General features: G+C 46.8%; 1 protein-coding gene across 6 annotated transcripts in view; it reads left to right on the plus strand.

Moving 5' to 3' along the window:
* Window positions 1–13456, plus strand: part of TNS3 (tensin 3) — a 232374-nt gene that overhangs the window by 193034 nt on the left and 25884 nt on the right. For all 6 annotated transcript variants that reach the window (XM_033053244.2, XM_033053252.2, XM_033053260.2 and 3 more), the window contains one exon: window positions 12684–12855. In XM_033053244.2, coding sequence (XP_032909135.1) covers window positions 12684–12855 — 172 coding nt within the window. The remainder of the gene's footprint in view (window positions 1–12683; window positions 12856–13456) is intronic.

The following is a 13456-nucleotide window of genomic DNA, read 5'->3' on the forward strand; positions in this document are numbered from 1 at the left end:
CTTGCTCCTCATCATCGGCGAGACCAAAATTTTCACCTTCTGGCCAGTTCGTAATTATCTCCAAAATCCCAGGGCGATTTGGGTTTCCGATGCGGGCGCGTTGCGTGATGAGGGCAATCCACTTGCTCCATGTGGCGTCGGTGGCGTGGTGGGTAGAGGGAACCTTTCCTTTGAACATCCACCCCAGCACTGGTAGTCGGGGTGCCAGGAGGAGTTGTGCTTCCGTCCCAATCACCTCTGAGGCAGCTTGGACTCCTTCATAGGCAGCCAAGATCTCCTTCTCTGTGGGAGTGTAGTTGGCTTCAGACCCTCTGTAGCTCCGGCTCCAGAATCCCAGAGGTCGGCCTCGAGTCTCCCCAGGCACCTTCTGCCAAAGGCTCCAGGACAAGCCATGGTTCCCGGCTGCAGAATAAAGCACATTCTTTACCTCTGGTCCCGTCCTGACTGGGCCAAGGGCCACTGCATGAGCGATCTCCTGCTTGATCTGGGCAAAGGCTTGCTGTTGCTCAGCACCCCAGTGGAAATCGTTCTTCTTACGGGTGACCAGGTAGAGAGGGCTCACAATCTGGCTGTACTCAGGAATGTGCATTCTCCAAAAGCCTATGGCACCTAGGAAAGCTTGTGTTTCCTTCTTGCTGGTTGGTGGAGACATTGCGGTGATCTTATTGATGACCTCAGTGGGGATCTGGCGCCGTCCATCTTGCCACTTTACTCCCAGGAACTGGATCTCTCGGGCAGGTCCTTTGACTTTGCTCTTTTTAATGGCAAAGCCGGCTCTCAGCAGAATCTGGATGATCTTTTCTCCTTTCTCAAATACCTCCACTGCCGTGTTCCCCCACACAATGATGTCATCTATGTATTGCAGGTGTTCTGGAGCCTCACCCTTTTCCAGTGCAGCCTGGATCAGTCCATGACAGATGGTGGGGCTGTGTTTCCACTCCTGGGGCAGACGATTCCAGGTGTACTGCACGCCCCTCCATGTAAAGGCAAACTGAGGCCTGCACTCTGCTGCCAGGGGAATGGAGAAAAATGCGTTGGCAATGTCAATGGTGGCATACCACCTTGCTGCCTTGGACTCCAGCTCGTACTGGAGTTCCAGCATGTCCGGCACGGCAGCGCTCAGCGGTGGAGTCACTTCGTTCAACGCACGATAGTCCACAGTCAATCTCCATTCTCCATCAGACTTGCGCACGGGCCAGATGGGGCTGTTGAAGGGTGAGTGGGTTTTGCTGACCACCCCTTGGCTCTCCAGCTCACGGATCATCTTGTGGATGGGGATCACAGCATCTCGATTCGTCCGGTACTGCCGGCGGTGCACTGTTGAGGTGGCAATTGGCACTCGTTGCTCTTCCACCTTCAGGAGTCCCACTGCAGATGGGTTTTCTGACAGTCCAGGCAAGGTGTTCAACTGCTTAATGCCCTCTGCCACTACAGCAGCTATTCCAAAAGCCCATCTGTATCCCTTTGGGTCTTTGTAGTAGCCACTCCTGAGAAAGTCTATGCCTAGAATGGGCGGTGCCTCTGGGCCAGTTACAATCGGATGTTTCTGCCACCCCTCTCCTGTCAGGCTCACCTCAGCTTCCAGCAAAGACAATTCCTGTGATCCCCCCGTCACCCCAACAATGGAAACACGCTCTTCCCCCACATGTTCTGATGGTATTAGAGTGCATTGTGAACCAGTATCAACTAATACCCTGTATTCTTGTGGTTCTGATGTGCCAGGCCATCAGACCCACACCATCCAATAGACTCTGTTATCCCGTGCCTCTCCCTGGCTAGAGGCAGGGCCCCTCTAGCCCTGGCTATTACTCCTTTCCTGAACATACATAGTGGAGGTTCCTTCAAGTGGGTCTGACAGATCATCCTCCCTTCTGTAATGCCCAGCACCTTGGTCATGGGAGGTTGAGGCTACCTTCACTTTAGTGTAGCTCCCTCGGTTAGCATTTCCCTCCCTGAGTTGACGCACCCGTGCTGCCAAGACAGAAGTGGGTTTCCCATCCCATTTTCCCATGTCTTCCCCATGGTCACGCAGGAAAAACCATAGGTCAGCTCGTGGGGTGTACCCTCTTCCACTAGCTGAGGGGCGTGGGGCTGTAACCTTGGGGTATGAGGCTCGCACTGGTGCTGCTTTGATCTTCCTGATCTCCTCCCTCATCTCACTTATGTCACCTCTCATCCCCCTCACCTCCCTGATCTCCTCCCTCATCCCCCTCATCTCCTGGACCACGGAAGAAACCTGGGCCTGCACTACGCCATTCATCATACTGTGAAAATCCCTAAGCTTGTTAGCAACAGAGCTCACTGTTTCTCGGTGCTCATCAGCATTAATCATTGCAATGAAGGTGGTGTATTGAGATGGCCCTCGGTTTGCCAGGTTCCACAGCATGTGACCTGTGCACCTGACCTTGTCAGGGTCATTGTCATGCTGTCCATCCCTCCCAAAGAGTACCTCCAGTACCGCCACCTCTCTCAGCTGTTGAATCCCTTCCTCAACGGTTTTCCAATGCATTCTATTATGGTACTCCTGCATTCTTTCTTTGTTGACAAACCTCTCTCTTACACTCATTAAAAGCCGCTCCCAGAGGGGAAGTGGGCCTGGCTCCCTTACGAATATTTGGTCCACACCTGAGTCCTGGGACAAGGATCCCAAATTCCTTGCCTCTGTACCATCCAAGTGCACACCTGTACCCATAAGGTCCCAGACCCGAACTAACCAAGTTGTCAAAGCCTCCCGGCCCCGTCGTGCAATATCTTTCCGCAGATTGCGGAGATTTTCATAAGACAGGGACTCAGTGATGATTTCAACCTCTGGCTCCCCTGCTGGTTGTGAGGGCCCTCCTCTCTGGTCCTCTTTGTCTAGGTGCCTTGTTTTCATTTTAGACTTCCTAGTTTCTACAGGGGCGACTGCTGCTGGCTGTGAGTGCCCTTGCAATTCAGCTGGACCCTGGGCAGGTGTAACACCTATGGGTTCCACTACAGCATCACTGGATTCTCCCCCTTTATGGCAGGGCTTGTCACCAGCTGGGGAGAGGTACTCCTTCATCATCTGGCCCATCTCACGTATCTCCTTCACTAGAAGCCCCACCCACTCCGGCTGGTTTCTTTCTGAGGTGGGCTGTGGGGCAGGGTCAGGCTCTGGGGCAGCATCCCTAGTCTTTGGGGCAGGGTCAGGTTCTGTGGCAGCATCCCTAGTCTCTGGGGCAGGGTCAGGTTCTGTGGCAGCATCCCTAGTCTCTGGGGCAGGGTCAGGCTCTGTGGCAGCATCCCTAGTCTCTGGGGCAGGGTCAGGCTCTGTGGCAGCATCCCTAGTCTCTGGGGCAGGGTCAATGTCTGCAGCACCATCCCTATTTCCTGGAGTAGGTATCAGAGTTGTTATCCAGCTCAATCCCCCGTTATCTCTTAATGTTAAATAGGACAAGCCTATCAGTAACACCAGCCACTGTACGATATCATTAGCATTCAGAGGAAATCTGAACCCTTCAAAAACTGGTGGGGTAGACCCAAAAGTTTGGGTGAGGGGTTGGGAGAAAATTTCCCCTGGTGTTATTCCCTCACAGTAGGTGCCATTATTAAAGTAATCCCAAAAACATGCATTTAGTGTGTGGTATCCCTGAATCCATGTACCCGCCGTCCAAAGGAAGTTAAAAATCCATGAATTCCTCACCTTATCAACCCATAAAGCAAGTTCGATAACAGTTACAGTAGCCTTAGTTACAGGGCCCATGCTTATGTAAGGGTTTGCAAATGGGAGATATACATGTATGAACACGTGCAGCCCAAACCAGATTAAACTGGACCACATGTTGCTAGCACACAAAAAAAAAAACCAGTCTCAGGCAACCGAAGAACTGTTATTCCTTAACCTCGTGCCCCACGTTGGGCGCCAAGATCTGTCCCGGTTTAAAGGGACAGTATTACCAGGAAAAGGGAATTCAGGAACTCGCAGGCACAAAAAAAAGGTATAGGTTGGGAATAACAGTTCTTTACTGAAATATTTATAAGACAAACAAAAACAGCATCAGCTATACGAAAGAAAAAAAAACAGTGACAGAACAGAACGGAATTCAGTCCCAATCCCTTTTTTTTCAGTCACCGATGGCTCTCCGATGGACCAGGGCGGGCGGCTTCTTAGTCGCGGCTGCTGCAGGGGCAGGGGAGGGGGCCAGGTGGCCTCACCACCCCAGGTGGAGGAAAAGGGTGAGAGGAAGGAAACTCTGCTCACCGTGGGCGTCCCAGTTCCCAGTTGTTCAGAGCTAGCAGAAAGCTTTAGCAGTCCAAATCCAAGAAGCCTGATCCCAACAGGAGAAACGGAACCTCTCTCCTCCAGTTCGGCCGGCGAGCTGTGTAGTTCTCCTACCCCCAGTGTCCTCTTACTTGCGGAACACAAAAGCAGGACTCCACCTTTCCCTAATGGGCCATCATTGCTTCAGCAGTCCTTTATCTCCAGCTCTTAACGGCTAATAGGAGAGCCATCCCGGCTAGCTTAACATAATAATGGGAAAAATTTCTAAACCTCGCCAACCCACAACATGGTGTTTGAATGAATGTATGATACCAAGTTACCTGTAAAACAGTCTAGCTATTTTCTCAGAAAAGAAGCCATATAGTGCAAGCTTTAGGGCTTTAGGGTGCGATAATGTATGGTCTGGTAAATCATCCTTTTGGTTCTGACCGATGTGCAGAGGGGGCAGAGGGTAAGTGCAGTTAATTGTGTCAGCCTGTGGTTGCCTGGAAATAAGCTGACACCTGGCATAGCTTCAGAGGCTGCGTTTGGCTGTTACTGGCAGGCTATTATGGGGAACTAGAAGTTGCAGAACACAGGAATGTACCAATACGCTCCCAGTTCTGTCATGCATCTTGCCAGCAGAGTCTGCCCTGGCAGTGGTGAAGTGCCAGCCTTCCTTACCCTGTGCTTCCTGGGGAGGACTGCTTTGCCAAGGATATTTCCTCAAGGGACCACATGGATGATTTACAACTCTCTTTAGGGCATAAGACAAGAACGATTTAAAAAAAAATTCTAAATACATTTGAAAGGCTCCCAAAAGACAATGAATGCTTTCTAAATGCACACGATAAATAATTTCCTGAAGTTAAAAACCTTCGGTACTGTAGTGTACATTACATTTAATTACTAGCAGTTTGGGTTCTAACTCTTGAATATGTTTTTTCTTCCACCAAATAAATGTCTCTGAGAAATACTTTACTGCCTCTCCAGATGTGCTGTTTTATTTCTGAGGTTGTCAGCCACTCTATTGTTGTATTTTCTCTAATACTCAAGCATGTAATACATATTCCACTGAGATTCTTCTCAGATAAAGCAGGTGAAGCTGACTGTTTTTTGTGCAGAGAGATTAATACCTGGATGCTAGAGCCACTGTCTTAATGACTTGCCCCAGGTTCAGCCTGACTAATTACTTGAATAGAGAGTTGGTCAAAACAGGCATTAGCAGAATCTCCAAGCAATAGTTAATTTTGTCTTTTCCTTCACAGACATGAAAAATCCTGTCACATTTTCTCCACTTGATATTGGTGGGTTTTCGGGGAGTGTGGGAACCACAGGTGTCTCCATGTTGGTACATGACATGTACTCCTAAATGAGAAGTGGAACTACTTACGTTGAATAGGAAAGCATGTACTGTGCAAAAGGCACAATAAAGTTATTCCATTCCCTGCATGGAATAGCCTTGTGAAAATTTTCTTTGTGAAAAGGAAGTGTGACCAAAGTTGATGGGTTTCATATAAGGGAATAATTTGTTTCACTGTATTTTTGTGAAATTGAGAGCAGAATGTAACAAGTTTAAAAGGTTAGAATTTCAGTAAAGTTAGTACTTTGACTGAAAGCAAGAGAGGCTTTTGATCTCTCTTACTATTTTTGGCACCATTGTATTTGGAAAAGCAAGGGAGTGAAAGGGAAGGTGGATAACCCATAAGAATCTTACAGTGCAAATAGACTTGGAAAAGTGTTAGTTTGTTAACTGGCTCAAGTGGGCCATTACTTGGGCTTACTTCAAAGCGGTATGATTTTCTCTGTCCATTCGGCTTTTATGCAAGCCTCAGATAGTTGTGAGGTAGTGAGCTCAGCGCTTTGGAAGCAGAACACTGACTTAAAGCTTCCTTTCCCCAAAAGATGTAACTGAGGATGTTCACTTGAGTTTTCAAGCTGATATGATCCACATGAACTCTCACCTTCTCATGAAAAGGACTACAAAGTTTGAAATGTATGAGAACCTAAAATACAAGGTATGGTAGTGAAATGACTGCTTTTACTTCCCTGCTATTTTTGGATAATTGTCTCTAAAGGCATGAGGTGATTTTACCCTTCAGCTGCTGCAAGAAAAGAAAAGGAATGTTGTTACCTGTCTTTTATCTGGACCATGGTGTGGGTTAAGCTACTCTGCATTTTTTCTTTTGTAGGTTTGTTTTGTTTTGGTTTGGTTTTTTGTTTTGTTTTTTTGTGGTGGGTTTGAGATTTTTTTTGGGTGGGGGATGGGTTCCTTTTTCTTCTTTGTTTCAACAATTTTAGTGGATCAAAATATGGGTTAATCTGTAAGATCTTAATTTATATGGCTGTGTCATTGGCACACCCAGCAGTTCGTGCTTGCAACTGAAAAAAGCCTGCAACTTCTACTGGTTTTACCTGCTGCTGCTAAATAGAAGAGTGAGCTGGGTATTTTTCTGCCTTCCATGATGGCACAATGAGTATTCATTTTATTTCTTAATGTCATTTTTCAGTAGTGTATGGTACAAAGAGTTCAGCTCCTTTCTAAGGTCTTGCCTTTTAAGTCGATGATCACTGATAGTAAATGTAGGTCTGACCTGGGTGCATGAAGAAATGAATGATTGAAAACATGAATGATCTTGGCTTTGTCATGTCGCTTCTTGAAGCAGGGAGCTGCACTTTTACATTGTCAGTGTTTTCACAGCTAAATGGCATGGTAGGGGCCTGAACTAAGAAGCACTGATGCTTTCCTTTCTGTCAGATATTCCAGGCTAGTTAATTCTGTAGAAACAATGAAATTGCAGAGTTATTGTTTCAGTGAGATAAAGGGTTAGAACTGACCAGTGAGCTCTGCATCAATGAGAGGACATAGCTGAAATATCCAGCAGGTTTGTTTTTAATTGAAGTAAAAACAAGGCTGCTTTCATGGGAACTTCCATTAAGATATACTTGTTTCTAGCCTGGGAAGAGTTGTACCGATTTTGTGTTTTTTTTCTGCAGTTTACATACCTGGCTGGCGGTGGCTTTACACCTTTAGAGCTTTACACCTGTGAAAATAGGGTGTGAAATGCATCTGTGAGCATGACGGTGGGCCTTCTCTCCTGCAGTGTATGCAGCTCTAAAAGTAATAGCAACAATTCAAGGCCTGAAACAGGGAAAAATCAAGCCTTGGTCCCTTTATTCAAGCAAGTGCTGTGGAAGAAGGAGTGGAATTTGCTGTGTAAATCCATTAAGTCTTATGCACGTAGTTGAGATCATACTAGAGTGGGAGATTTTAAGCTATTTCAGAAGGACTGCCACTCCCCTCCTTGCCCCCAGACTCTTGGTATCTGGATTCCAGAGACTCTCCTGTATAGTCTGGTATCAAGAGAACAGACACAGAGGCATGAAAACAAGTAAGCATATGGAGATAAGCTTGGGATTGTAATTCCTTTTCCTGTGGGGAATGCATTAACCTCTCATATTCAGAAGCAGAATCATGTCAACCTGCAGTGTACAGTAATTTCACGAATACAAGCCGCACCAATTTGACCAAAATTTTGGTGGAAACACGGAAGTGCGGCCAATATTCCGGGGCAGCTAATACATTAACAAAATTCTAGAAGCTGCCAACACAGAAGTGAGAGCCCGCGGCAGCCCCAAGCCAAGCTGGAGCCCGGCCGGCCCCGGCAGAGGTGGGAAAGCCTGGCAGAGGCGGGGCCAGCAGTGTGGGGGGCGGGCGGCAGAGCCTGAGCCAGCAGGGGGGCGGCAGAGCCCGGGCCAGCAGGGCGGGGGAGCCCAGGAGAACTGGGGCTAGCAGTGCAGGGGAGCATGGCAGAAGCAGGAAGGCCGGCGGGTGGGGCTGCCTGGCAGCGGGGGAAGCCCAGCAGAATCGGGGCCAGCAGCGTGGGGGAGCCCGGCGGTGCGGGGGCCTGCAGTGCCGGCCAGGGCGAGGAAACGCGGCGGCGGTGCAGACGGGAGGGGGCGGCCGGCGAGCCTGGAGGCGGCGGCGGCAGCCCGCCGGCCGGGCGAGCGAACGCGGCGCGGGGCGGGCGGCGAGCCCGGCGGCGGCGGCAGCCCGCCGGCCGGGCGAGCGAACGCGACGCGGGGCGGGCGGCGAGCCTGGCGGCGGCGGCGGCAGCCCTGCCAGCCGGGTGAGCGAACGCGGCAGCGGGGCGGTGCTGACGGGAGAGGGGGGCCAGCGAACCTGGCGGCAGCGGCAGCACCACCCGGCCAGCCCCGCCGAGCCGTGGCGCTGAGCTGGGCCACCCGGCCCCGTCGGCAACCATGAGCGGGCCGAGCCTGCCTGGCCCCGCCCCGAGCCAGTAAAGCCCGCTATGCCGCGATCCTGTTACTAATTGGCCAATTTGTGAAAGCTGCGCACGGATTCTCGCGACGAACGAAAGTGCGGCTAATATTCGGGGTGCGGCTTATCTATTGACAAAGACAGCAACATTGTCGAGGCACTGGAAGTGCGGCTTATAATCCGTGCGGCTTGTATTTGTGAAACTACTGTAATTGGGAAGTATCTGGGCAAGTTTGTGTGCAGACATGAGATGCCTGTTGCACTTGAGATACTTTGTCAGATGCTGATGTCTGGAGATTTCTCAAAGTTGTGTTTCTGGGGAGACTCTAGTAGTTTTCATACATATATCAATTTGACCAACATGGGTTTGTGCAGCCAGCTTTTCTGACTCTTTTTGCACCAGTGTGAGATGACTGTAATCTAGCTGATCTGGTAGATAAAGACAGATTCAGATTTCTGTAGCTCTTCCACACTAAACATTTCTGCAGTACTTTCTTAAACTACACTTCTATAGCTGTTATGAATAAAGTTAAAATAATGTTATAGTTAAAAGACAGTTTCTGTTAAAAGGCAGTTTTCTGTTTCCCTCATCCAATTAAATGTTTGCTCTGTACAGTGTGTGCTAAGTGATGAGTTCAGATGGTTTATAATCAGGGCACTAACTTTCAGATTTTCTTGTCTCAGACATATCTTTTGAGTACTTTGCACACTTCTCATTCAAGTAATAGCAGAACCAAGTTCTGCCACGAATTGAAGGAAAAACAATATTAATTTTAACTTGTTTTCTGTGACTTTTTACATTAGGAAGATTTCCTTATGGAAAAGATGCATTAGTGTGATCTTAATTCTGTAAGAATGGAATTGTTCCCTGACTTCCTTGTGTTTGGATTCTTTTTTCCCCTCCCTTATTCTTTGGAAGTGTATCAACTCAAGAGACAGTAATTAGAGATTGTTTCATCTGTGATTATCTTACTGGGTTTCAGTCCTGTGGTGTTGAGGTCAGTAGGACTATTCAGGTGAATGAAGCTATTCAGGTGCCTGGCCATTTGTAATATAGTCTTCTGTCATGGAAAACAGTGTGGTTGAGCCTGGACCTATGTGAACAGGTGTTGACTTTTTAATACTAATACAGAATAATTAAATAACCTGTTAAGCTCTAATGGGGATTACATTTAAATATACCTCTAAAAAATGAGGTGAAACTGTTTCTGTATAAAGCTCTGCAGTAATAACATCCACATTATTCCTCATCTAAATGCATCTGTTTAACTATATCCTGTAATATTTATGTCCAGTATAACTAAGTTGAACATATTTCATATTTCAGTCAGTTTAGGTACCAGTGACTCTGATGCTGTTTGCAGGCTATTAGAAAATAAAGGTTACAGTTGTTTTGCTTCTTTGTCTGTGTGGACAAAGTCACGCCTGAAAACTGTAGCTGCACAGGTTTCATGGTTTAAGCCTAGTCAGCAGCCAAGCCCAGTGCAGTTGCTCACTTGCTCTCCTACCTCTAGGATTGGGGAGAGAATTGGAAGGGTAAAAGATAGAAAACTCATGGGTTGAGATGAACACAGCTAAAGAGAGAAAGCCAGAGCCCCACAAAAGCAACACAAAACAAGGAATTAATTTACTCCTTCCCATGACCAGCCAGATGTTCAGCCATCCCTAAGAGAGCAGAGCCTATCACCTGTAATGGTCACTTAGGAAGACAGACACCATCACTCCAAATGTCCTCCCCTTCTTCCTTCCCCTCCCTATTTTGTATACTCACCGTGATGTCATATGGTCTGGAATATCCCTTTGGTCCTTTGTGGTCACCTGTCCTGGCTGTGTCTCCTCCCAGCCTCCCATGCACTCCCAGCTTCCTTGCCAGTATGGCAGTAAGAGAAGCAGAAAAGGCCTTGGCTCTGTGTAAGCCCTGCTCAGCAATAACAAAAATATCTCTGCACTATCAGTACTGTGTTAAGCACAAATCCAAACCAGCCACATACCAGCCACTGTGAAGAAAGTTAACTCTACCCTGGCCAAAACCAGCACAACAGGTAAGCCATGTGCTGCTCTGTGCTGCTAAACTTTCAACCCTAGTTGTGTCCTTTTCTTGTCCTGTGAGCAGAAGGCACCTTCATGCCTTCCCATCAGGTTTATATACACAGTGATAATATTCCCCTGAGCTTTCTTTTCTCCAGGCTGTACGGTCCCAGCAGTCTGGGACTCAGCCCCTGCTCCTATAAAAGATGCTTCAGTCCCAGTGATGGTGTCTTTGTGACCTTGTGCTGGACTTGTTCAAGCAAATCCCTATCTCTCTTGTACTGAGGAGCCCGTAAGTAGGCACAGAGCTTCATAAGCGGCCTCTAATGCTAAGCAGGGAGGAAGGATCTCCAGTGACCTCCCTTGGCCTGCTGGCAACACTTCGTGATGTGTACTGTTGCCCACCTTTGGCATGGAGTTGTACTGCTGGCTCATGGTCAGCTCATTCTCCATGAGAACCACCAAGTCCTTCTCCATAGAGCTGTCTCCAGCTAATCAGCCCCCAACATGTGCTGGTGCCACAGATTATTCCTTCTCAGTTGCAGGAGTTTGTATTTCTGCTTGTTGAACTTAAGATTCCTTTTGTCCCATTTCTCCCGCATCAAAATAGCAGCACATCATCTGGTTTGTCAATGACTCCCCACATTTTTCTGTTGTCTGCAAAACTTGCTGATGAAACTTTATCCCATTATCAGCATTGTTAATAAAGGATGTTGAAGGCTATTGGTCCTAGTATCAACCCCGGGGTATAATGCTATGATTTGCCTTCTAGTGGACTTTCTGCACCTGATCACAAGCCCCTGGGCCCAGACACTCAGCCAGTTTTTATTAGATTTCACTTCCACTTACCTAACTCTTGTTCTGTCAGCATGTTTATGAGGATGTTGTGGAAAATCACTATAAAAGCATTACTACAGTCAGGATAAGGAACATCCACTGCACTTTCTGTAACCACTGAGCTAGCTGGTTTACTGAAGAAAGTTATCACAGTGGATATGCATAATTCCCCCTTTATTCATGATAATGCCCCCCATGATTCCCCAGTAAATTCATGCTGGCAACTCTCAGTCCTTTTACTGCCATGTGTTTGGAAGTGGTTTCCAGGGTTAGTTATTCCATCACCTTTCCAGAGACTGAGATTATGTTAAGGTAGCCTGCAATTCCCTGGATCATCCTTCATACCTTTCGTGGAGGAATGAGTGATACTTGCTCCCTTCTTGTTCTTAAGAATCTTTCCCAGTCATTGAAACCTTTTAAAGAATATTGACAGTGGTCTTGCAGGATATCAACCAGCTCCCTGAGCTCTTACATGTTCAACCTCTCAGTCCTCAATGGACTCAAATATGTCTAGTTTGTTTTAATTTTCCTTTGCTTAGTCCTCCTCCACTGAGGGCATGTTTTGATGCAGATTTTTCCCATGGTCTCAGGGGCTTGAGGCTCCCAAAGGTCTGTCTTACTGCTAAGGACTGATATGAAGGAGATTGTGAGTACCTCTATGACATCTGTGTCCTTATCCACCAGGTCCCCTGCCCCATTCAGCAAGTGGGCCCCACCCTGAGACCCTCCAGCTTGCTACCACCACCACCTCACTGTTCCTTCTGCCATGCTTTGTGAACCAGAAGGGACCTTTTCTCCCTGGAAGAGACTCCCTTCACCCCACCTCAACCAGTGTCATGAGGGGGTGTACAATAACTCCTGGTCCATGCCCCCTACTGTATACTACAAGAATTAACTCTCTTGTGGCTGGGACCAGGACACCCAATTTTCTACTGGTATTTTAAGTGCAAATGATGTACTTGACTAGACGTACCTGATTAACACTGTGGACTGTGAAGTGCAAAACATCTTAGAACAATTGGTCCATTCTCATCTCTAGGGTTAGGGAATGTATTCTGGAGAACTGATCAAACAGTTTTAATGTAGCAATTCTGTTATATCTATTCCCTCTGCTATTTGACCTGCTGGATGTTTTCAGCAATCAGCAATCAGCATTTGTGAAATAATACCTACTACTCAAACAAACATAAACTCTTCCTTATAATCTTACTAAGAGAAAAACAAACTATTTTATGAACACTTTTTTTTTCAGTACAAAGTTCATTAAAAATGCATGTTCTTAAATTTGCATTTACTTTGTTTTCTCTGCTGCAGAATCTCAAAGTTACACGGAAGCCATTAACCTCTCTATGGTGATGTCTGACAGCACCGTGGGCACTAACTCTTCTTTGCTGAGGACCAACATGCAGACTGATCCCTCCTTTCAGCGCTGTTTTGCATCTTCATGTACTGTTGCAAGTAGCAGTCCTATCCCTGGGGCAGAAAGGTAGGAAAAGATTCTCCTGCATTATTGTTTAATTCTCATAATGATAGTTCCCAGCCAATGTTATACTTGCATCTTCATCGCAGACCATTTTCCAAGAACTGTGAGGTGGGCTGTGACTTTAATGTTGATATGGTCCATTGATTGGATTTTAACATGTACACACAGGTGTTACTTTTATGTGAGGGGCACAATTAGCATTGAAGATAAGTGGGAAGACAAAAATAAATAGAATTTATTGCTCAGTTATGTTATTTGTGCTAACACAAACTCGTGTATTTTTCTGTGTGCTTAACTGGCTTCTCTGATGTTTTACTTAAAGCTGTGTCATGAAATTTCACATTGAATAAGCTGTATATGAGAAAAAGGGAGCATTCTTCTCGCTGCAGACATATGTTTTTAGTCAGTAAAATGTCAGTAGATTTGCTTTGGTAGTGTATAGCTGATTCCCTTTCAACTGCTCAACAGACTTAGAAATTGTATTATTTTATAATTGCATTGTGGTAAACATGTAATAGCATGAGTAGTATAAAGGTACAAAGTAGTCCTTATCCAAAGGAGCTTACAGCATAAGCTAAGAAGTGGCAAGAAACAGCAAACAAGC

This window comes from Catharus ustulatus, chromosome 1 (assembly GCF_009819885.2).
Source record: "Catharus ustulatus isolate bCatUst1 chromosome 1, bCatUst1.pri.v2, whole genome shotgun sequence".
Lineage (NCBI taxonomy): Eukaryota > Metazoa > Chordata > Aves > Passeriformes > Turdidae > Catharus > Catharus ustulatus.